Genomic DNA, 25,776 nt, shown 5'->3' with positions numbered 1-25,776 from the left:
GCAGGAATCCCAGCCTGTGTCTGGCAGCCCAGAGGCCCTCCCGGAGCCCAGGTCCTGGAGCCAGGTGTCAGAGACCACCTCCTCTGGGGCCGAGGCCTGTGCAGCTCAGGCAGACTTGCGGCAGCAGCGGAGAACAGAGGCCCCAGCCCCAGGGTGCAGTGAGGTAATGAACACCTTTGTCCCTGAAGCCTGTGGGGCACTGCTGCTGGGACTAGAGGCCGTGAGAGGCCCTGGGCACAGGCCTGCGTTTGCTGCTGGGAACCACAGCCACCGTCACAGCCAGTGTGGGAGACCCGTCTGCGGAGCGGGGCATGGGTAGCCCTGTCCTGTTAGGGAAGACACGGCTTGGGGCCCAGAGCCATGGGGAAATTCTGGAAGCAGCCCCTCAGGACCACGATGCAGGACTAACCCCAAACTTCTGCTTGTTCACCCCCTCCTCACTCGGTTCCTGTGCTTTGGGTCCTGTCGGCACATGTTTGTCCTGTGAATCAGCCCATCCCAGGGGGCTGTGGGAGCTCTGAGAGCAAGTTCTCGGCACACAAGCCACCAGCTGCTTCTCACCTGGACAAAAGCAGAGGCAGCAAACACAAGGCCTGCCGGAGGGCTTCGGGACACAAAAGGGTTTTAGTGTGAATTTGCTACCAACATTTAAAACCCAGAAGCTTTTGTGTAAAAAAATCTGCATTCTGGCTTCGGTCCTGTCGGCACATGTTTGTCCTGTGAATCAGCCCATCCCAGGGGGCTGTGGGAGCTCTGAGAGCAAGTTCTCGGCACACAAGCCACCAGCTGCTTCTCACCTGGACAAAAGCAGAGGCAGCAAACACAAGGCCTGCCGGAGGGCTTCGGGACACAAAAGGGTTTTAGTGTGAATTTGCTACCAACATTTAAAACCCAGAAGCTTTTGTGTAAAAAAATCTGCATTTCTGGCTTCTCTTGAAAAAAAAAAAATTGCGAGAAGAGCCGCCCTGCTGGAGACGAGTGGTAACCGCCTCCTCCTTGACACCTGCTGGAGCGCTCGGGTTTGCCAGTTCCCACCTGCCTGCCCTCATTCCATCACCTACCTGGCCCTGTAAGCATTTGAGTTTGCAACCCCTGAGCTAACTGGACTGTGGCACAGCTGACTACACCCCACCCCGGCTCTGCCAAGCACCAAGGAAGATGGAGGTCATATGTTCAGAGACAGCACTCAGGGGCCCTTGAACTGCTGCCTGACCTCGGTCCTCATCCCGGCAGCTGTGACTCGCTCCAAGAGGATATTTCTCCTTTGCCTTGTTCCTTACGTGAGATGGGCCCATTGGAGGCTTTGTGATCATGGCCAGTTTGTAAGCACGAGGGCCTGGTGGAATCATCATCCTGACTGTACAGGTCACACTTCTCCCCCTGGAGGGTCTGACACACCAAGGCTTGTGGGAACAGGAAGACATAGGAGGAGCAGAAGGTCACGGACAGAAGGGGTTCCTGTACTAGAACGTTGACCTTTGGACGAGTTTTGTAACTTCATCACCTCTTCAGATCGGGTCACGGTGGGAACGAGGGAGAACGAGGTGGGCTGGGGCTTTCCTGGGAGAAGGACCCCTCATCTCATCTGCAGCGGGATTCTGAGAACTTGTCCTCCCACGTGACAGCTCCAGTGTCTGAAAAGAAAAGCTGCATGAAGACCTCTGACTGTGCCTCTCCCAGCTCAGTGCCGCTCAACGAAGCTGGGAGAAGGGCATGACCCTCAAAGCCACGGGAGACCACACTGCACCCAGGAGCACTCTCTGCATTCTCACCAGGATCCAGCCCTTCCTTATCGCAAACCTCAAGGTTAAAGAGGACCTTGAGACAGCGGTGGAGTAAGTGGTAGAAAGAAGGGAAAAGAAGGCAACTTTGAGAGCAGAGGCTGCCCAAGAACTCAAACCAGCTCGCCCCTAAGTGGAGTGGAACTTGAGTGGCATGAGGCTGGCCAGTTGCGCTGGGGGATGTAGACGTGATCTGAAGCAAATGAAGGCTGCCCTTCCTTTACAGAACCCCCTTCCCCACCATACTTATCATTAAGGTGGGCTCCTAGAAGCAGAGCTGGAGGCTGGCTTCCTGTGCTAATGTTTCATTGAGGGAGTGCCCTCAGGAGAGACCCGTAAGGAAGTGAGAGAAGCAAGATGAGGCAAAAGAAGCAGCTCCAGGTGGCATGCTGGCTGGATTCCAGCCTCAGCTTGGTGTCCTCCATATCAGTCGGTCACTAGGCGTCAGCCACCCCTGGCTTCGATGTAACCACCAAGCCATTTCCAGGGATTGCAGGTCCCTGGCTAAAGACACTTTTCTGGAGAAGGGGCTGGCTAAACAGTATTCATGGCAGCTGGAGATGGGTGCACTGGCCCAAAGAGGGGAAGTGGGCAGAACTAAAACACCCCTATACACTGGCACCCCACATGTGACACACACAGACACTCATAAGGGCACCTGCATACACTTCTCTATAATCAAGTTATGCTGGATCAGGGCAGCAGAACCCTGCACAGCCGGGCAGGAAAGCTTCCAGCACCTTCTCACTCTTGTTCCAGGCTCTGTGCATCACACCAGCACCCACATGAATTGAGTGAGAAATGTGGGCGGGGTTGCTGGCCTGTTCTTTGCATGTCTGACCTGGTACCTGTGCGTGCCCATGATCCTGGCTCTGACTCTGTTCTGGCTGTGGCATGCCTGTTCCCTCTGTGTGTGCCGAGCTGCCACTAGGTGTCCATGTCCCAGTGTGTGTCCCTGTTGCACCCCACGTCTGTTTTACTTCCACCTGGGTGCCTTCCCCATTCCCAGGGTTTTCCCAGAACCCTTCCCCGACCCCCTGTACCCTGCCCTAGACACCAGTAGACCAGAATCACAAACTCAGGAGCCCTAAGGTCCAGGCTAGGTGACCTTCATGGCAGGTTCCCATCCACCCGGGCTCAGATTCCCCAGGTGTGCAATGGAGGATAGTCTGGGCACCTCCACTCTGGGAGCCCCAGGCTCCCCCAGACTCTGGGCCTGAGGCTGGAGGCTGCTACACAGCCCACACTCATGCCCTCACCCACCTTACCCCACGGTCCTGCCCACAGACACATGAGAACAGTTACTCTGAGGGGAGCACAGCAGACATGACCAACACTGTTGACCTCCTGGAGCAGATCCCCGACCTCGGAGAGGACGTCAAGGATCCAGAGGACTGCTTCACTAAAGGTACTGCCCTGGGTGGGCCTCTGGCCCAGCCTCAGCCCTGCCCACCGGGGCAGGAGGACCTGCAGCTCCTGGGGGTAGAGGGCCATGTCGCACCCCACTCTGACCTGGGTGCCTGCCATTTTTCCCCCATTCTTCGAGACCCTGGGGGCCCCTCCACCTGCCTGTGACATGAGTCATGGCAAGTGTGCCCGTGACGTGCTGGGCTGGGCCGCTGTGGGTCGGCTGCGTGTGTGGGACGGTAGCATGACCAGGCGTCCCCACAGCGACAAGGACTGGATCTAATTCCCCCTGTTCCCTCAGGCCCTGGCACGGCACCTGGCATATAGTAGGCCCTCTGTAAATATTCCAGGTGGGTGTGGCATGTGGCTGTGCTGGTGATTGGCATCTAGAGCTTTTATGAATCCATGGTATATTCGGAGGGCCGCTGGGGATAAAATGAGGGTTTGCCCTCCATGTGGCACATCATTTGGGGCTATCAGTGAGGAGTCTGCCCTTCCTAAGGCTCAGAAACTGCAAACATGGAGAAAGGCCAGGGACACAGCACCCCAGGGGGTTCTGGTACATTCCCCCAGGGGGAGAGTTTCCTAGATGAGCACAGGGCAAGCTGGAGCTCATCCCAACCCCAGCCTTGCCCCTGCCCAGAACTGCCAGGCCCTTCATCTACTTACTGGTTGCCTAGTCCATCCAGCTTATCCATAGGGTACCTGCTGAGTGTGGGCTCCTGAGGGCGGCACTCACAGTCATCCCTCCCTACCACCCACCCCCTGCCATGGCCCCACCTACCATGTTACCCAGTTCATTACCCATCATTGTAACCTCTTTCAGTCATTCTTTCAACCATTCAACTTTCTGCCGTCAGATGTGGGCATTTGCAGGCCCTGGACTGGGTCTGACTCCTCTCCCTCCCCCAAAGGCTGTGTCCGGCGCTGTCCCTGCTGCACCGTGGACACCACGCAGGCCCCAGGGAAGGTCTGGTGGAGGCTGCGCAAGACCTGCTACCACATCGTGGAGCACAGCTGGTTCGAGACGTTCATCATCTTCATGATCCTGCTCAGCAGTGGAGCGCTGGTACCCTCCTGGGGACTGGGCAGGGAGGTATGGAGGAGGAGGGGGTTAGAGAAAGGAGATCTCCAGCTGGAAAACCAGGTCAGAAACTGGGGCGGAGCCTCTGTTGAAAATGCATTCCCCCAGGGCCCCAGATCAGGACCAACTCATAAACTGTCAACACCCACAGCACATATAGAGGTCAGAGCAGAAAGGGCTCACAGAGGTCATCTCTCCAGGCCTCCTTGTTCCACAAAGGGAAGTGATTTGCCCAGATCACAGTGCACAGCTGGCATAGGTCGCAGGTCACCAGTCACCTACACCCAAGCCCTGGTGACACACCCACCTGCACACAGCATCAGACACTCTGTCAGACTGGTTCAATGCAATTAACAATGCAGGCTGATATTACACTGGTAGCTCCACTCATTCCATGTCTTCTAGGGCTAGAGGCCAAGCTATGTAGTTCACGCATTATCACATTTAATCCCCATAGCAACCCTTTGTAGAAACATTAAGTAACTCACCCAAAGCCCCACCACTCACAAGCAGCAGATGTGGCATTTGAGCCAAGAGAGTCAGATTCCGAGTCCTTTGTCTTGACTTTCCATTTGTTCAATAGATCTTTACTAAGCTCTCCTTGTATCTACTGGTCCTGTGAGCCGTGGAGGAGCAATAGGAGGAAGAGACTCTGGCTCTGGCCTCAGGGGCTCCCAGTCTAGTTGGAGAAATCAGATTCAGCAGGTTTGAGATAGTCAGATATCAGCTCGAGAGAGAGTTGAGTAAGAATGGAGTAGATGACCCAGGGTGATGGGAGGTCAGGGGGAACTGGAGCAATCAGGAAGACTCCCTGGAGGAAGCAGATGGAACTGGACTATGGAAAATAGGGAGGTTTGGTGAGGCCGGGAGGAGCAGTGAGGCACTCCAGGGATGCCCTATCTGGTTCCCAAACACCTTACTCATCTCTCAGAGCCCTTCCAGGAGATGGAACAGCCCTGGAGAGGGTTGTGAGAGGTGCTGGTGGGCAGAGAGAGGGGTGATCAGAACAAACAGAAACTTTCCTAGCCCAGAGGGAGCAAGCACCTGATATTGTTGACGAGTTTAGAACCCCATGGGTGAGCAACTAACAAGGAATGCTTTGGACTATAGAGCGGGAGAGGGCCGCTCTGATCCCAGGCTGTTTGCCTCCAGCACGTGCTGCCTCCTGTTGGGGCAGGCCATGGGGAGACATTGCAGCTATCACTTCTAAACCTCTGGGCCTCCCATCCCACCCTGTACTGCCCTGCCCCTGTTCCAGAGTGGGCCTGGAGCCATGGCTTGCAGGCTACATGCTGTTTTACCATCGGCAGCTAGAGCCAAATCTCTGTAGGCTTCAGAGAAGGAGGATTTGACAATATGTTAACGAGTTTTGTTTTTAAACAGCCACAAACAAGGGCAGCCAGAGCCATTTAGTCTGGGCTGTGGAGGAAAAGCTCAGCCTAGCATAAGTGAGGAGGAGTTTTGGCAAGCGAATGGTGAATCTCATCAGGGTAGAGAGCCAAGCACTGTAGAAAAAAAAAAAAAAAAAACACATCAATGATATACAGAGAAAAAGAAGTCAGAGTGTGTTATTTAAAGTTATAAACTTGTTTAACAGAAAGCAGACTACATATCACTTTGAAATTGCTGAAGGGAAAAATTTTTTAAGAACACAGAGATTTTACAGCAAAAGATAGGGGGAAAAAAGGAACAAGGAAGCATTAAATCAGGAAACAGTATGGCAAAGGCAAGATCAAGCATGTGTTTTAATAATAAATGTAACTGGATAAAATTCATCTTTTAAAAGAAAAGGACTGTAAATGGACTGAAGAAAAAAAATCTTCAGCTATGTGTTCTCAAATGACAAATCTGAAACACTGTGACTCAGAAATAGTAAAAGGAAATAAGATATAGCAGACAAATGCAAACAATGACAACAAAAATCAGAGTGTTTTTGTTTGTTAATGTTAAACAATGTTGAATTCAAGGTAAAAACTGAGATCAAACAAAGAGGGTCCAACCGATAATAGAAATACAACTATTATGAATATATTTGCTTGGGATTTCATAGCACTTATACAAAGCAAAATCAGAAAAAAAGTGGCAACAGTGCAGCAGTACCGTGAGATTTTACCACACTTCTATAAGCACTTGACAAATCAAGTAGAAAGAACAAGACAATGAGATATGTAAAAAATATGTATAGTTAACAAATTTGATCTAACATAATAATAAAAATAATAGCTAACACTTAAATAGTACTGACTATGTGCCAGGCCCTGTTGTAACATTTTACAAACATTAATACATTTACTTCTCATAATAACCCTGTGAGATAGGCACTGTTTTACAGATAAGAAGACTGCTAAGTGTAGCAAAAATAGAAAAATTTAAAACAAACCCTTAAAAATGTAAAAGTAATTCTTAAACTTTGGATCAAACAGAAAATAGTTTCATGGTGGGTTCATGGGTGTTCATTATATTAATAAGTAAGCAAATAAATAGAGACTATTCATGGACCAAAGATGACAGTGTGTCATAAATCAAAGATTACAGTTCAACCAGTTTTGTCCACATGAAATCTAGAAAAATAAGAATGGAAAAATAGAGGTATAGAAAAAACTTTGACTTGGGAGAGGGGGAAAGAAACTAGAAAATAACAATAACAGTAATACTGCATGTGGGATGCAGCCAAAGCTGTAATGAGTAAAATTAATAGACTTAACCATTTTCATTATTAAATAGAAAGAATAAATTCATTAACTCAAGAAATTAGAAATACAACAACAAAATAAGCTTAAAGAAAGCAAAGGAGGGACTTCCCTGGTGGTACAGTGGTTAAGAAACTCAGCAAAAGATAGGGGGAAAAAAGGAACAAGGAAGCATTAAATCAGGAAACAGTATGGCAAAGGCAAGATCAAGCATGTGTTTTAATAATAAATGTAACTGGATAAAATTCATCTTTTAAAAGAAAAGGACTGTAAATGGACTGAAGAAAAAAAATCTTCAGCTATGTGTTCTCAAATGACAAATCTGAAACACTGTGACTCAGAAATAGTAAAAGGAAATAAGATATAGCAGACAAATGCAAACAATGACAACAAAAATCAGAGTGTTTTTGTTTGTTAATGTTAAACAATGTTGAATTCAAGGTAAAAACTGAGATCAAACAAAGAGGGTCCAACCGATAATAGAAATACAACTATTATGAATATATTTGCTTGGGATTTCATAGCACTTATACAAAGCAAAATCAGAAAAAAAGTGGCAACAGTGCAGCAGTACCGTGAGATTTTACCACACTTCTATAAGCACTTGACAAATCAAGTAGAAAGAACAAGACAATGAGATATGTAAAAAATATGTATAGTTAACAAATTTGATCTAACATAATAATAAAAATAATAGCTAACACTTAAATAGTACTGACTATGTGCCAGGCCCTGTTGTAACATTTTACAAACATTAATACATTTACTTCTCATAATAACCCTGTGAGATAGGCACTGTTTTACAGATAAGAAGACTGCTAAGTGTAGCAAAAATAGAAAAATTTAAAACAAACCCTTAAAAATGTAAAAGTAATTCTTAAACTTTGGATCAAACAGAAAATAGTTTCATGGTGGGTTCATGGGTGTTCATTATATTAATAAGTAAGCAAATAAATAGAGACTATTCATGGACCAAAGATGACAGTGTGTCATAAATCAAAGATTACAGTTCAACCAGTTTTGTCCACATGAAATCTAGAAAAATAAGAATGGAAAAATAGAGGTATAGAAAAAACTTTGACTTGGGAGAGGGGGAAAGAAACTAGAAAATAACAATAACAGTAATACTGCATGTGGGATGCAGCCAAAGCTGTAATGAGTAAAATTAATAGACTTAACCATTTTCATTATTAAATAGAAAGAATAAATTCATTAACTCAAGAAATTAGAAATACAACAACAAAATAAGCTTAAAGAAAGCAAAGGAGGGACTTCCCTGGTGGTACAGTGGTTAAGAAACTGCCTGCCAATGCAAGGGACACGGGTTCGAGCCCTGGTCCAGGAAGATCCCACATGCCATGGAGCAACAAAGCCCGTGCACCACAACTACTGAGCCTGTGCTCTAGAACCCCCGAGCCACAACTACTGAGCCCATGTGTCACAACTACTGAAGCCCACGTGCCTAGAGCCTGTGCTCAGCAACAAGAGAAGCCACCACAGTGAGAGGCCTGCGCACCGCAAGAGTAGCCCCCGACTCACCGCAACTAGAGAAAAACCCCTCGTGCAGCAATGAAGACCCAACGCAGCCAAAAATAAATAAATAAATAACCAAATGTAAAAAAATTTTTTTAATAAAACAAAGGAATAATTAATAAAATAAAAACACAAATTAATGAATTAGAAAATAAATAGTAAATCTGATAAATTTTCCAAAGCTGATTACATCAAAAATTAAAACAATCAAATAAACCACTAGGTCTAATCTCTTACATCTCCAAGGGTGGATTCTTTCATATTTTCAAGGAAGAAAATAATTTCAATCCTATTTAAAATCTTCTAGGGTATGAAAAAAGATGGAAAATCTACAAATTCTTTTTTTTAATTTTTTTTTATTTTTTGTGGTACGCGGGCCTCTCACTGCTGTGGCCTCTCCCACTGTGGAGCACAGGCTCCGGACGCGCAGGCTCAGCGGCCATGGCTCACGGGCCCAGCCGCTCCGCGGCATGTGGGATCCTCCCAGACCGGGGCACGAACCCGTGCCCCCTGCATCGGCAGGCAGACTCTCAACCACTGCGCCACCAGGGAAGCCCTACAAATTCTTTTTATGAAAGCTAAATAGTGCTGATTTTTAAAACCTTAAGTATACCAGAAGTAAAACCACAGACCAGTTTTCATACTCTATACTAGTGAATAGTGATGCAAAAATCTTAAAATACATGCAAATAGGATCCAGTAAAATAGTTGAAAGACTAAATGAGTCATAGCTAGGTATATCCGAAAAAGTCAGAACGATGCCCTACTAGGAAATCTATTTATATGAGTCAGACAAAGATGACATATAATTGTCAAAAACCATATAATTGTCAAAAACCAGACAAAAACCATATAATTGTCTCAATGAATGCCTGATTTTTAAAACTTTGGTAAGAATAGAAATAAAATATATTTCCTTTACTTAATGAAAAACTTACTTTCAAATTAACTTCTTCCATCATCATTAGTAGTAAAGCACTAGAAACATTTTTATTAAAGCCAGGAATAAGAAAAGGATGATTTAACTACCTTTTAGCTGTTTTTCATTATTTAATAATAATCTTGAAGTACTAGCCAGTGCAATTAATCAAGAAAATTAAACATACAGTATAAAAATCAGAAAAACAGAAGAATTTAAGTTAATATAGTCAAGTATAAAATGAGTTTAAAATAATAGAAATATATCATTACTTGTAGATAGTGACTGGTGGGAAAAATTTTAAAACCTATTAAAAACATTATATGGCCAGTTATAAAACAAATATACAAATAATTGTTGCTGTTGTTTTATACTAACAGAAACCACTTAGTCACAAGTAACATTTCTCCAATAGTCCTTACATGCCAGGCATTGTAGCCATAAAATAATTGGGAATGAATATAACATGGAATGTATAAGAGGTACATGAAGAAAACTATTAAACTTGCCTGAGGAGTGTAAAAGAAGACAAACAGATAAACATACTATAAATATACTCTGGTCTTGGGCAGAAAGACTGTATTAGTTCCTAAAACTAATGAGTTATTAAACTCAAGGCAGTGATAAATTTCTAACATTTTAAAGGGAGTTTGACAAAACATTGCTTAAGTTTATCTTAAATATTATGAAAAATGGCCAGGAAAATTCATATGACACTAATTCAGGAATAGACCAAGACAGCAGTAGAACCACACCGAGGTTGGAAATACATTTAAGCAAATATAGAAATGTGGTAGATGATAGTGTTGACTTCTACTCTGTGGATTCTTTAATAAAGTGTTAGGACACTTGACTAGTGACTCTGAAAAAAATATTAAAATATATATTTGCTCCAACCAAAATATATTAGATTTTTAAAATTGTAATATAAAACAACAAAACGAGAAAGGAAGGAAGGAAGGGAGAGAGGGAGGAAGGAAGGAAGGAAGGAAGGAAAAAAGGAAAAGGAAAAGGAAGGTCATCTTTTTTTCTAGCCTTGGAATAGGCAAAGGCCTTTCTTTTTGCTTTTTTCTTTTCATTGTTTTTCATATGTACCTCATTTTAAATTTTTTTGTAGTCTTTTTAAATTTTTTATACATTAAAAAATTTTATTTATTTATTCATTCATTCATTCTTTATTTTTCGCTGCACTGGGTCTTAGGTGTGGCACACAGGATTTTGTTGTGGCATGCGGGATCTTTAGTTGCAGCACGCAGACTTCTCAGATGCGGCACATGGACTCTTAGTTGCAACATGAAGACTCTTAGTTATGGTATGCATTCAGGATATAGTTCCTGGACCAGGGATCCAACCCAGGCCCTCTGTATTGGGAGCACAGAGTCTTACCCACTGGACCACCAGGGAAGTCCCTATATTCTTTTTTTAATTAAATTTTTATGCTATACAGAGTGAAGTAAGTCAGAAAGAGAAAGACAAATACTGTATGCTAACACATATATATGGAATTTAAGAAAAAAAATGTCATGAAGAACCTAGGGGTAAGACAGGAATAAAGACACAGACAGACCTACTGGAGAATGGACTTGAGGATATGGGGAGGGGGAAGGGTGAGCTGTGACAAAGCGAGAGAGAGGCATGGACATATATACACTAACAAAGGTAAGGTATATAGCTAGTGGGAAGCAGCCGCATAGCACAGAGATATCAGCTCAGTGCTTTGTGACCGCCTGGAGGGGTGGGATAGGGAGGGTGGGAGGGAGGGAGACGCAAGAGGGAAGAGATATGGGAACATATGTATATGTATAACTGATTCACTTTGTTATAAAGCAGAAACTAACACACCATTGTAAAGCAATTATACCCCCAATAAAGATGTTAAAAAAATTTTTTATGCTATATTGGAGTATAGTTGATTTACAATGTTGTGTTCATTTCAGATGTACAGCAAAGTGATTCAGTTATAAATATACATATATCTATTCTTCTTCAGATTCTTTTCCCATATAGGTTATTACAGAATATTGAGTAGAGTTCCCTGTGCTATACAATAGGCCCTTGTTGATTATCTATTTTATGTATAGTAGTGTGTATATATCAATCCCAAACTCCTAATTTATCCCTCCCTCCCACAACCTTTCCCCTTTGGCAACCATAAGTTTGTTTCTTCATGTCTGTGAGTCTGTTTCTATTTTGTAAATATGTTCATTTATATCATTTTTTTTAGATTCCACATATAAGTGATATCATATGGTATTTGTCTTTCTCTGTCTGATTTCACTCACTATGATAATCTCCAGGTCCATCCATGTTGCTGCAATGGCATTATTTCATTCTTTTTTATGGCTGAGTAATATGCCATTGTATATATGTATCACATCTTCTTTAGTCATTCCTCTGTCGATGGACATTCAGGTTGCTTCCATGTGTTGGCTGTTGTAAATAGTGCTGCAATGAACACTGGGGTGCATGCATCCTTTTGAATTATGGTTTTCTCCAGATATATGCCCAGGAGTGGGATTGCTGGATCATATGGTAGTTCTATTTTTACTTTTTAAGGAACCTCCATACTGTTCTCCATAGTGGTTGTACCAATTTACATTCCCACCAACAATGTAGGAGGGTTCCCTTTTCTCCACACCCTCTCCAGCACTTACTGTTTGTAGACTTTTTGATGATGGCCATTCTGACTGGTGTGAGGTGATACCTCATTGTAGTTTTGATTTGCATTTCCTAATAATTAGTAATGTTGAGCATCCTTTCATGTGCATTTTGCCATCTGTATGTCTTCTTTGGAAAAGTGTCTGTTTAGATCTTCTGCCCATTTTTGATTGGGGAGTTTATTTTTTTGATACTGAGCTGCATGAGCTCTTTGTGTATTTTAGAGATTAATCCATTATTGGTCACTTTGTTTGCAAATATTTCCTCCCATTTTGTGGGTTACCTTTTTTGTTTTGTTTATGGTTTCCTTTGCTGTGCAAAAGCTTTTGAGTATAATTAGGTCCCATTTGTTTGTTTTTATTTTCATTACTCTAGAAGGTGGATCCAGAAAGATATTGTTGCAATTTATGTCAAAGAGTGTTCTGCCTATGTTTTCTTCTAAGAGTTTATAGTATCTGGTCTAACATTTAGGTCTTTAATCCACTTTGAGTTTTTTTTTGTGTATGGTGTTTGTTAGAGAATGTTATAATTTCATTCTTTTACATGTAGCTGTCCAGTTTTCCCATCACCACTTATTGAAGAGACTGTCTTTTCTCCATTGTATAGTATTGCCTTCTTTGTCTTAGATTAATTGACTGCAAGTGCGTGGGCTTATTTCTGGGCTTTCTATCCTGATCCATTGATCTATATTTTTTTGTGTGTGCCAGTACCATACTGTTTTGATTACTGTAGCTTTGTAGTATAGTCTGAAGTCAGGGAACCTGATTCCTCCAGCTCCGTTTTTCTTTCTCAAGATGGCTTTGGCTATTCAGCATCTTTTGTGTTTCTATACAAATTTTTAAAAAGTTTTTCTAGTTCTGCAATAAATAACATTGGTAATTTCATAAGGATTGCATTAAATCTATAGATTACCTTGGGTGGTATGGTCATTTTGACAATATTGATTCTTCCAATCCAAGGACTTGGTATATCTTTCCATCTGTTTGTGTCATCTTCGATTTCTTTCATCAGTATCTTATAGTTTTTGGAGTACAGGTCTTTTGCCTCCTTAGTTAGGTTTATTCTTAGGTATTTTATTCTTTTTGAGATGATAGCAAGTGGGATTGTTTCCTTAATTTCTCTTTCTGATCTTTCATTGTTGGTGTATAGAAATGCAACCGATTTCTGCATATTAATTTTATATCCTGCAACTTTACCAAATTCACTGATGAGCTCTAGTACTTTTCTGGTAGCATTTTTAGTATTTTCTATGTATAGTATCATGTCATCTGCAAACAGTAACAGTTTTACTTCTCCTTTTCCACTTTGATTTCCTTTTATTTCTTTTTCTTCTCTGATTGCCGTATCTAGGACTTCCAAAACTATGTTGAATAAAAGTGGCAAGAGTGGACATCCTTGCCTTGTTCCTGATCTTAGAGGGAATGTTTCAGCTTTTCAGCACTGAGTATGATGTTAGCTGTGGGCTTGTCATATATGTACTTATTATGTTAAGTAGGTTCCCTCTATGCCCGTGTTCTGGAGAGTTTTTATCATAAATGGGTGTTGAATTTTGTCAAAAGCGTTTTCTGCATCTGTTGAGATGATCATATGGTTTTTATTCTTCAATTTGTTGATGTGGTGTATCACACTGATTGATTTGTGGATATTGAAAAATCCTTGCATCCCTGGGATAAACCCCACTTGATCATGGGGTATGATCCTTTTAATATATTGTTGGATTTGCTTTGCTAGTATTTTGTTGAGGCTTTTTGTATCTATGTTCATCAGTGATATTGGCCTGTAATTTTCTTTTTTTGTGGTATCTTCATATGTTTTTGGTATCAGGGTAATAGTGGCCTCATAGAATGAGTTTGGGAGTGTTTTATCCTCTACAATTGTTTGAAATAGTCTCAGTAGGATAGGTGTTAAATCTTCTCTAAATGTTTGATAGAATTCACCTGTGAAGCCATCTGGTCCTGGACTTTTGTTTGTTGGAAGTTTTGTTTTTTGTTTTTGTTTTTTTCAGTTCGCGGGCCCCTCACTGCTGTGGCCTCTCCCGCTGCGGAGCACAGGCTCCGGACGCGCAGGCTCAGCGGCCATGTCTTATGGGCCCAGCCGCTCTGCGGCATGTGGGATCCTCCCGGACCGGGGCACGAACCCGTGTCCCCTGCATCGGCAGGCGGACTCTCAACCACTGCACCACCAGGGAAGGCCCAATTTCATTACTTGTGATTGGTCTGTTCACATTTTCTATTTCTTCCTGGTTCAGTCTTGGAAGATTGTACCTTTCTAAGAATTTGTCCACTTTTTCCAGGTTGTCCATTTTATTGCCATATAGTTGCTTGTGATAGTCTCTTATGATCCTTTGTATTTCTGTGGTGTCCACTGTAACTTCTCTTTATTTTTTCATTCCCAATTTTATTGATTTGAGTCCTCTCCCTTTTTTTCCCTTGATGAAACCTGGCTAAAGGTTTGTCAATTTTGTTTATCTTTTCAAAGAACCAGCTTTTAGTTTCATTGATCTTTTCTACTGTTTTCTTTGCTTCTATTTTATTTCTGTTCTGATCTTTATGATTTCTTTCCTTCTACTAACTTTGGGTTTTGTTTGTTCTTCTGTAGTTGCTTTAGGTGTAAGATTAAGTTGTTTATTTGTGATTTTTCTTGTTTCCTGAGGTAAGATTGTATTGCTATAAACTTCCCTCTTAGAACTGATTTTGCCAGGTCCCATAGGTTTTGGGTCATTGTGCTTTCATTTTCATTTGTCTCTAGGTATTTTTTGATGTCCTCCTTGATTTCTCCAGTGATCCTTTGGTTGTTTAGTAGCATATTGTTTAGCCTCCACATGTTTGTGTTTTTTGCAGTCTTTTTCTTGTAGTTGATTTCTAATCTCATAGCGTTTTGTTTGGAAAAGATGCTTGATATGATTCCAATTTTCTTAAATTTACGGAGGCTCACTTTGTAGCCCAGCATATGGTCAATCCTGGAGAATATTCCATGTACACTTGAGAAGAATGTGTATTCTGCTGCTTCTGGATGGAATGCTCTATACATATCAGTTAAGTCTATCTGGTCTAATGTGTCATTTAAGGCCTGTGTTTCCTTATTGATCTTCTGTCTGGATGATCCATCCATTGATGAAAGTAGGGTGTTAAAGTCCCCCACTATTGTGGTGTTACTGTTGATTTTTCCTTTTATGGCTGTTAGTATTTGCCTTATATATTGGGGTGCTCCTGTCTTTCGTAAGTATATATTTTGGGTGCATATATACTTACAATTGTTATATCTTCTTCTTGGATTGATCCCTTGATCATTTTTGTGTGTCCTTCTTTGTCTCCTTTAACAGTCTTTATTTTAAAGTCTATTTTGTCTGATATGAGTATTGCTACTCCAGCATTTTTTTGATTTCCCTTTGCATGGAATAACTTTTTCCATCCCCTCACTTTCAGTCTGTATGTGTCCCTAGATCTGAAATGGGTCTCTTGTAGACAGCACATATACGGGTCTTGTTTTTGTATCCATTCAGCCAGTCTGTGTCTTTTAGTTGGAGTGTTTAATCTTTTTACATTTAAGGTAATTATTAATATGTATGTTCTTATTGCCATTTCGTTCATTATTTTTGTTTTGTTTTTTTAGGTCTTTTTTCTTCCCTTCCTCTTTTGTTCTCTCCTCTTGTGACTTGATGACTATCTTTAGTGTTGTGTTTGGGTTCCTTTTTCTTTTTTGTGTGTATCCATTGTAGATTTTTGGTTTGTGGTTGCCATGAGGTTTTGATATATCAGTCTGTATATATACAAGGTTGTTTTCAGTTGCTGGTCTCTTAATTTCAAATGCATTTCCAATATCCTGCATTTGTACTCTCCTCTTCTCACAATTGCTGGTTTTGATGTCATATTTGTGTGTGGATGATTTCTTACCTTTACTGCATGTTTGCTTTTACCAGTGAGCTTTCCCATTTTCAATTTTCTTGTTCCTAGTTGTGGCCTTTTCTTTTCCACCTAGAGAAGTTCCTTTAGCATTTGTTGTAAAGGTGATTTGGTGGTGCTGAATTCTCTTAGCTTTTGCTTGTCTGTGAAGCTTTTGATTTTTCCAGTGAATCTGAATGAGAGCCTTGCTAGGTAGAGTAGGTTTTTGTAGGTTTTTGTAGGTTTTTTGTAGGTTTTTCCCTTTCATCACTTTAAACATATCATGCCACTCCCTTCTGGCCTGCATAGTTTCTCCTGAAAAATCAGCTGATAACGTTATGGGGATTCCCTTGTATGTTATTTGTTGCTTTTCCCTTGTTGCTCTTATATTTTTTCTTTGTCTTTAATTTTTGTCTGATTAATATGTGTCTTGGAGTGTTCCTCCTTGGGTTTATCCTGTATGAGACTCTCTTTGCTTCCTGGACGTGGATGACTGTTTCCTTCCCCATGTTAGGGAAGTTTTCAGCTGTTATCTCTTCAGATATTTTCTCAGGCCCTTTCTCTCTCTCTTCTCCTCCTGAGATCCTTGTAATGTTGGTATGTTTAATGCTGTCCCAGAGGTCTCTTAAACTCTCTTCATTTCTTTTCATTCTTTTTTCTTTATTCTGTTCCACAGCAGTGATTTCCACCCTTCTGTCTTCCAGCTCACTTATTTGTTCTTCTGCCTTATTTATTCTTCAACTGATTCCTTCTAGTGTATTTTTCATTTCCATTATTGTATTGTTCATCTCTTTGTTCTTTAAATCTTCTAGCTCCTTGTTGAACATTTCTTATGTCTTCTCAGTCTGTGCCTCCATTCTTTTTCCAAGATCTTGGATCATCTTTACTTTCATTACTCTGAGTTCTTTTTCAGGTATATTTCCTATATCCACTTCACTTATTTGTTCTTCTGGGGTTTTACCTTGTTCCTTCATCTGGAAGATATTTCTCTGCCATCTCATTTTGTCTGACTTTCTGTTTTTGTGGTCTCCATTGCTCAGGCTGCAGGATTGTAGCTCCTCTCACTTGCAGTGCTTGCCCCCTGGTGAGTGCAGTTGGTCAGGGGACTTGTGCAGGCTTCCTGGTGGCAGGGACTGGTCCTGCCCACTAGTGGGTGGAGCTGAGTCTTGTCCCTCTGATGGGAAGGGGTGTGTCAAGCAGCTGTTAGCTCAGGACATCTTTAGCCAGCCTGTCTGCTGATGGGTGGGGCTCTGTTCCCACCCTGTTGGTTGGTTGGCCTGAGGCATCCTAGCACTGGAGCCTGCAGGATGCTGTGTTGGGCCAGGTCTCAGTGCCAAAATGTTGACCTTTGGGAGAGCTCATGCCGATGAACATTCCCTGGGGCCTCTGCCACCAGTGTCCTTGCCCCCACAGTGAACCACAGGCAACACTTGCCTCCTCAGGATACCCTCCAAGACCCACAGGTAGGTCTGGCCCAGGCTCCTATGGTGTCACTGCTTTGCCCTGGGTCCCAGTGCACATGAAACCTTGTGTGCACCCTCCAAGAGTGGAGTCCGTGTTTCCTCCAGTCCCGTGGAGCTTCTGTACTCAAGCCCCACTGGCCTTCAAAGCCAAATGCTCTGGAGGCTCCTCCTCCCAATGCTAGACCCCCAGGCTGGGGGAACCTGATGTGGGATTCAGAACTCTTATTCCTGTGGGAGAACCTCTGTGATATAATTATTTTCCAGTTTGTATGTCATCCACTTGGCATGCATGGGATTTGACTGTATCGCAAAAGTGCCCCTCTTACCATCTTGTTGTGGCTTCTTCTTTGTCTTTGGATGTAGAGTATCGTTTTTGGTAGTTTCCCATCATTTTTTGTCGATGGTTGTTCAGCAGTTAGTTGTAATTTTGGTGTTTCCATGAGAGGCGGTGAGCTCAAGTCCTTCTACTCTGCCATCTTGTTCAGGGAGTCTCTGGCAAGGACTTTCTTAACATGATGCCAAAGGTTTTACTAAATGAAAATCATAACAAATGATATAAATATATTAAATTATATAATAATAAGTGAAAGTAAAGTGTAGAACTTCAGTACGGTAAACAAAAGTAAACAAGATTTAAAGGCACAGAGCTAGGATAAAGTATATAAAACAAAGAGTTGATGTCCCCAAATAAACCAGACCATCAAGTGAAAAAATAGGTAAAGGACATGAACAGGCAATTTATAAAGAGAACACTGCAAATATCCAAGGAAATGATGTCAGTATCACTAGTAATAAGAAAAATTAAAATGTAACGAATACAAATTTCATTCATTAGTCTGGGAAATGTGACAAAGGAGAAACTGCACCAGTATGGGTGGTGGGGAAAGAGCCACCTTCATGCACTGTGGAAGGAGTCTCAAATTGGTGTCCCCTTTTGGAGGTCCTGTTCCTAATCTGTACCAAAAGTATAACTTTGACCTAGCACCTCAATTCTAGAAATTTATCCTCAAGATAATCAGACACTGTGCTCATTGCAATGTTGTTTCTACTAGGGGTAAATTGGAAACAATGGCTAAATTAACATTAGTATATGCAAATAATGAAATATTATACAGCCTTTAAAAAGAATGATAGATCTTGTATGTATTCACATTACTTAGTAGGTAAATGTTCACAAAAGATTGTTTCATGGAAAAAGAAATTTCAAAGCAAAATATTTTAGCCTATTTATAAAATCGTGCACTCAAATATATACACACAAATAGTGATGGTTGAAAGAATGTTCACCTAAATGTTAGCAGAGGTTACTTTAGTGTCATAAAATTGGAGATGCCTTTTATTCTCTTTTTTTAATCAATTTTTAATTGAAGTATAGTGATTTATAATGTTGTGTTAATTTCTGCTGTGCAGCAAAGTGATTCAGTTATACATATATATGCATTCTTGTTTTATATTCTTTTCCATCATGGTTTATCATAGGATATTGAATATAGTTCTCTATGCTGTACAGTAGGACCTTGTTGTTTATCCTTTCTGTATATAAAAGCCTACATCTGCTAACCCCAACCTCCTACTCCCGCCCTCTCCCAACCCATCCCCCCACCTTGGCAACCACCAGTCTGTTCTCTATGTCTGTGATTCTGTTTCTGTTTCATAGATAGGTTCATTTGTGTCATATTTCAGTTTCCACATAAAAGTAATATCATATATGTCTTTCTCTTTCTGACTTACTTCACTTGGTATGATAGTCTCTAGTTGCATCTGTGTTGTTGCAAATGGCATGATTTCATTTTTTTTTATGGCTGAGTAGTATTCCATTGTACATATGTACCACATCTTCTTTATCCATTCCTCTGTTGATGGACATTTAGGTTGTTTCCATGTCTTAGCTATTGTGAATAGTGCTGCTATGAACAAAGCGGGTGCATGTGCCTTTTTGAATTATAGTTTTGTCTGGCTGTACGCCCAGGAGTGGGATTGTTGAATCATATGGTAATTCTATTTTTAGTTTTCTGAGGAACCTCTGTATTATTTTCTACAGTGGCTGCGCCAACTTACATTCCCACCAACAGTGTATGAGCGTTCCCTTTTCTCCACACCCTCTCCAGCATTTGTTATTTGTGGACTTTTTAATGACGGCCATTCTGACCAGTGTGAGGTGGTACCTCATTGTAGTTTTGATTTGCATTTCTCTAATAATTAGCAGTGTTGAGCATCTTTTCATGTGCCTATTAGCCATCTGTATGTATTCTTTAGAGAAATGTCTATTTAGGTCTTCTGCCCATTTTTTGATTGGGTTGTTTGGCTTTTTTGTTGTTGTTTATTCTCTTTTCTATAATTTCTGTATTATTTCATTTCTTATAGGAGGCATACATTTTTATAATCAGAAAAAAAGTCCATTTTGGGGCCTGAATTATCCTGTTGTCATATCTACATGGACCAGATTAGCTATGTGGTCTGCTAATCTGACTGCTGACAGCACCGGCCCCCTGGATCACTGTAGCTCACAGAGGCCCTGCAGTCAGACAGGGAGGCCCAGAGCGACAGGTGGAGGCAGCTCCCTGGGGCCCTCAGTGATGCATTCAGTTGCCTAGACTGGGAGCCTCAGAGCACATTCTGGATAGGGGAAGGTAACTCAGGAGGGGCAGGTACAGATCAGAAACCTGGAGTTAGAAGAGGGCAGCGGGGCCATCTGAGTCTCTCTGTTGGCTCGGGGACTTGGCTTGAGGCAGCAGTGAGGAGGTGGGGAAAGACTGACAACTTCTAGCATTTTAGGAATGTTGACTCCCAGATGCTGAGGATTGCAGGAGGTTTGACTTCATCTAGTCCTGTGTTTCCTAATCTTCATATCTACAAACTGCCTTTACTATCATTTCTTTAAAATTTTGCCTTAGATGAACATTCACTGTTTTTTGTTTGTTTAAATAAGTTTATTTTAAAGGGCAACTTTGAATGATCGTTGTCATTGGAAACAAATATTGTTTCCTATGAAAAGTAGGTAATTGCCAAAGTAAATTGAGTAAAAACACAGTGGAGTGGAGGGGGTGGGGAAAGTGTATGCTGTTTCTAGCAGCAGGCCTTGAGCTGTTTTAGAGAGGTCTTAACAGTGCATTAGCACTGAGCTGAGACTTGCTCTTTAAAATGAAGGAAGAAGCATTCTCACTACACATTCTGCCTTGTTGTCCACACACCACATAATATCATTTCCTGACCCAGCCATGGTGCACACACGGCTCGGAGGGCACACTCAGGAATCCCCTCCACGACATGGCTCCCCTCTGCCCCGCCCTCCTGGGCAGCAGATACTTCAGAGATGAAGGCGTGTGCGGGGTGGGACTGGCTGGGTCAGGGTATCATGTCTACCTTGTCTACCCTGGTCTGCAGGCCTTCGAGGACATCTACCTGGAGGAGCGGAAGACCATCAAGGTCCTGCTGGAATATGCCGACAAGATGTTTACCTACATCTTTGTGCTGGAGATGCTGCTCAAGTGGGTGGCCTATGGCTTCAAGAAGTACTTCACCAATGCCTGGTGCTGGCTCGATTTCCTCATTGTGGACGTAAGCGTGGCCCCTGAAGGGAAGAGAGGAGGGGGGCGCCCGTTGCCAGTGTGAGACAGAGCTGAGGCCGAGGGACAGAAGGACAGGGCAGCAGGAGACAGCAGGACGAAGTGGAGCATCTTGGCTTTGCCACGGGGTGGGCAAAGGGGCAGGAAGCCTGAGTCTGGGGTCACAGAGCAGATACCTGGGCTCTGCCATCAAAACCCCCGACTGGGGACACAGGGAAACCTAGGCTTCTGGGAGAAACGAGGCTCACCACGGGGGATAGTGAAGTGCAGTTCCGGCAGCGGTGTGAACCAGGGCAGGAGTGGGGTCCCACCCTCTCGGGACGTCCAGAAGGGGGAGCGATGAGACCGTATTGCAGCCCTCACCACGGCACCTTGTGAAGTGTCTGTCAGGCCCACTACGCAGATGACCAGTTAAGAGCCTACATGTCCACACACAGAGGAGGTGTTGTATAGGAGATGGAATGAGCCAAAGGCCAGAGGGCATGGGACTGGGGAAAGGGTGCTGGGCAGGCAGGAGATCCTCCTGGCTTAGGTAGAAGGTACCACTTGGGGAGGATGAGAGGGGTTGGAGTCACCTGTGAGAAGGAGGAAAGCATGAACACTGGCTGAGGGGTTCCAGGTGGCTGCCCTGGGTGATCAGGCAGCTGGCAGGGCTTGCCTGACCTCCGGTGTGCCCAGGGGACCTGGGGCAGGAGGTTAGCATATCCCCTGAGCACCCAGTTGGCAGATGGAATGGGAGGCCCCTGCCCCACAGTTCCCCAGGCCTCGGGACACTTTTGGCTACCAAGCAGGGTGAGTGCAGGGTCTTGTGGGGCTCCTGAGCACAGTCAGGTGGGAGAGTAGCCATGGCGGGGTAAGAATTGAGACTCAGAATGCAGGGCAGCCTTGGATCTGTGCTCCCTAAGGGCAGAGGGAACATGGCGAAGGGCTCAGGCGAGGACTTATCATCTGGTTGTGGTGGGTCTCGCACAGCAGGATGTGGGTCAGAATCTGCAGGCTGGGAAGAGCTTTCCGGAAGACACTCGTAGCTCTGCCCACCAGCAGGGGCTGTCCTTCCTATAGTTATAGAAGAGCTTAGGCCTGTGCTTGGTCCCCACTTCGGGCCCAGAAGCTAAAAGGAGGGGCTCAGCTGCCAGTGGGCCTGGCCAGGGTCCAGGCCTGGGTGGGAGGACAAAGTTGAATGGCTCCATGGGCTAGAGTATACGTGGAGGCACAGATCCACGTTGCTGGGCCTCCAGCCCAGGCCTCTTTCATCACCCCCAAGTGGCCGATGCTAATGCTGGGGTGAGAGGTGCTTGGGGTGGCAGAGACGGGGGAAGCTCAGGATGCTCTTACAGCCTGGAGCCCTCAGAGCCTCCCTGAGATGAGGGAGAGGACCCCTGAAGCCTCCTTGCCAAAGGGCCGGGGGAAGGCCTGGGATCCTGGCAGCTCTGCCCTGAGGCCCCCTCACCCAGCTGTTCCTGCAGCTTTTTGGGACTCCCCCAGGGCAGGCCAGATAGAGTTTGCAAAGACTTCTGGGGAAGCCCACTCACCTCCCACCACCTGCCACCTTGGGGAACTCCGCTGAGGCCAGTCCTAAGGACCTGAAATTCTCAAGATTGGAGAATTAGCCTGTGGAGAAGGAAACTGAGGCTCACAGCAGAGAAGGGCCTGGCCCAAGGTCAAGGAGAAGGAAGTGGGTGCTGGAATCCAGCTTTCCAGACACTGGCCATGCCCCCCTATCCCCACACTTCATGGAAATGGTGGACTTCAGGCCTCAAGGTCTGGAAAAGGATGTTTCCATGTTCAATTCATGCATTTTTTCGATACTATTGAGCATCTACTCTATGTGGGTGCTATTGTAGATGCTGAGGGTCTTGGGGAACAAAACAGACAAAACCCCTGCCTGCACGCAGGAAGGTGACTGAGAACCAGAAACATGAGCCAGCTTTATATTACGCTGGTGATGTATACACATGGAGAAAAGGAAGTAGAAAGGGAAGGGGGTGAGGAGGGCCAGGACTCAGGGAGAAAGGAAGATAGAGATTAAAACTTTAAACAGGCTGGCCAGAGTGGGCTCACTGTGGTGACATTTGAAGGAAGTTGGGGTTAGCCAGGCAGATGTCTGCAGAACATTCCAATCAGAGGTTGGAACAGCAGTGCAAAGGTCCTATGGTAGGAGGGTGCCTGGGATACTTGAGGAACTGCAGGGAGGCCAGAGTGGCTGGAGCGGAGGAGTGGGGAAGGGAAGTGCAGGAGATGAGGCCAGACTGCATGGGGTAGAACGGATGCAGCCTTTGAAAACCATGGGCCTTTATTTAGAATGAAATGGGGAGGCATTGAAGGGCTTTGGACAGAAGCGCGACATCATCTGACTCATGTTATGGAAGAATCACCCTGTCAGGGTGGTGGGGGCGGGGAGAAGGTTGGGAGGTTGTGGAAGTGATCCAGGGGAGAGATGATGGCTGCCTGGCCAAGATGGTGGCAGTGGAAGTGGTGAGAAATATTTGGACTTCTGACATATTTTGGAGGCAGAGCCAACAGGAAATCCTGATGGGTTGGATGTAGGGTGTGAGAGACAGAGAGAAGGCAAGGATGATGCCAAGGCTTGTGGCCTGAGCAGCTGGAAGGATGGAGTTGCCATCAACTGACATTGGGTGGAGCAGGCAGGGCGAGCTTTGGAAGCAAGAGACAAGGCTGGCCTGCTGGGAGCGAGGCGGAGAGACTGGCCGGACCTGGCTGCCCTCAGCAGCAAGTCCCTGAGAGATGCCCCTCATCCTCTCCCGGGTGGGGGCAGCACAGAAGTCCATCCTGGGAGATTCCTCTTCCAAGCCCCTCTGCCCAGCCTTCTCCCAACGTGCTGCTTCCAAGCCTGGGAGGAGGGTCCGGGAGTAAGGGCCCCGCCTGCGGGACCTCGCCACCCTCAGGCTGCCCTCAGAGCTAGGGTAGTGGTAATGGTGATTGCCGGCGAGGTCAGGCAGGAGGCCACTTCTAACCTGTGATCACCGGCCAGCAGTGACATAAGAAGGATTTGGATGCCCCTGGAACTTTAGAAGGATAAAATCCACTGGGTGGAAATGCCCCGGTGAGGGTGGGGCAGAGAAAGCAGACAGCAGAGAACAGTCCTCAGGGGCTCCATCTGCGCTTCCCTTCTTTGAAGACGGCAGAGGTCCAGCTTTGGGGAAATGCCCCAGGATTGTCTGTCTGCTCGTACTCAACTCAGGACAGTCCTTCTTCCCCGGAGAGTCTACTTTGGGGCAGGGAAGGGGCAGGCGCACGAATCTGACTTGAAGGAAAGCACATGGGACCTAAAGCCCAGGCTTTGTGGCCCTGCTCCTCCACACTAGCGGGTGGCTTTGGAGCTCAGTTTTCTCATCTGTAGCATTGGGAGGTGCATTCCAAGTCCTGGGGAGATTGCGGCTATTACAGACGTGTGAGTGTGTGTGTGTGTGTGTGTGTGTGTGTGTGTGTGTGTGTGTGTGAAGTGCACACAGCAGGCCCTCGGTGAAGGTCTGAAAGCTGGGACATGCTTGGGCTTGCCCCCAGCCTCTTGGGCCGCGGGAAGGCTGGCCCAACGCAGGACAGCCTGTGAAGACGATCCAGCCGGGAATCAGAAAGACCGGACACAGGAAGGCCTGCTGGCTCTCTCACACCCAGCCTGTTTTCAGTGGGCCAGGAGCCCTGCCACTGTCTCGAGCTGTCCCCGTGGCTCCACTCCCACCCTGCCTCCCACAGGTCTCGCTGATCAGCCTGGTGGCCAACGCGCTGGGCTTTGCTGAGATGGGCCCCATCAAGTCACTGCGGACCTTGCGTGCGCTCCGACCCCTGCGAGCCCTGTCACGATTTGAGGGCATGAGGGTAAGAGGGGTGGCTCTTCCCACAGGGGCAGTGGGAGGTGGCTCCATGGAGGGGACCCGCAGGCCCACTTGCTGTCCAGGCGGCCCTGACCCGGTGGGAGCATGTGCAGGATCTCCAGGAAGCACGGCTGGACTTGGTGGCACTCGGAGATGGAGAGCTGTGAGAACCTCCCCCCAGGCCTGCCACCCCCAGCCCTGTGGGCTCCACGAGGGCCAGAGAGCCCTGGATAATGGAGAGGAATTGAGGCCTGGGGCACAGGCGTCTCAGCTGTAGCCAGCCCCACCGGCCCAGGGCCCCTTCGGCTTCTGCTCTCCAGCGGGGCCTTGTGTCTGTGTGTGCCCCGGCTCCATGTGTCCGTCCCTGTCCCCTGCCTCCTGGCCATCACAGGCTGCCTTCCCTCTGTCTGTGATAGGCAGTAGGGCAGTGCTAGGGAGGATGAAGGAAGCAAGGAAGGAGCCAGCTGTATTCTCACCATGAGAGAGCAGTTTGTATTTGCTTAGTAAACTCTCTGGCACTATTTTCTAAGTGCAGAGCCCTCTGCGTTTTTTTCAAGTCACCAAATTTTACCAAAGAATGTGCACATATAAGGCAAATTGAAAAGCCCACCGAGAAAAAACATTATCCATTTTATATAGCAAGAAAACAAACCCGTGTGTTTGTGTGGGGTTTTTTTTTTTGTTTCTTGTTTTTACAAAATGTGCACAGTTCTGTTGTGACTTTAGCAGACACATCTGTGTGTCTCTCACTGACCCAGCCGGCACCATTACACAGCCCCAATTTGGTTGATGGTTTTGAACTTTGCTCACACCCCCAATCCATGGAGAAACAAACTGTTTATTTCTGGTGGGAAGCCATTCACAAGTGAATAATCCGACCTAAGTTAAATGTCTCTTTGGGAGCAAGGACATTTTGTTATGGGACAAGGGGACATGGGGGAGACACTAGATGCCAGGAATG

General features: G+C 45.0%; 1 protein-coding gene across 6 annotated transcripts in view; it reads left to right on the top strand.

Moving 5' to 3' along the window:
* Positions 1-25,776, top strand: part of SCN5A (sodium voltage-gated channel alpha subunit 5) — an 89,788-nt gene that overhangs the window by 52,947 nt on the left and 11,065 nt on the right. For 3 of the 6 annotated variants that reach the window (XM_007468134.1, XM_007468131.1, XM_007468129.1), the window contains exons 18-22: positions 1-163; positions 3,069-3,189; positions 4,103-4,257; positions 20,801-20,974; positions 24,697-24,819. The exon at positions 1-163 is cut by the window's left edge and continues 14 nt beyond it. In XM_007468134.1, coding sequence (XP_007468196.1) covers positions 1-163; positions 3,069-3,189; positions 4,103-4,257; positions 20,801-20,974; positions 24,697-24,819 — 736 coding nt within the window. The remainder of the gene's footprint in view (positions 164-3,068; positions 3,190-4,102; positions 4,258-20,800; positions 20,975-24,696; positions 24,820-25,776) is intronic. The other 3 variants (XM_007468130.1, XM_007468132.1, XM_007468133.1) reach the window with 2 other exon arrangements.

The sequence above is a fragment of the Lipotes vexillifer genome, unplaced genomic scaffold, assembly GCF_000442215.2.
Source record: "Lipotes vexillifer unplaced genomic scaffold, Lipotes_vexillifer_v1.1 scaffold1770, whole genome shotgun sequence".
In the NCBI taxonomy this organism is placed as follows: domain Eukaryota; kingdom Metazoa; phylum Chordata; class Mammalia; order Artiodactyla; family Lipotidae; genus Lipotes; species Lipotes vexillifer.
The sequence above is the reverse complement of the archived record's forward strand: the minus strand, read 5'-3'. Positions and strand labels throughout refer to the sequence as shown.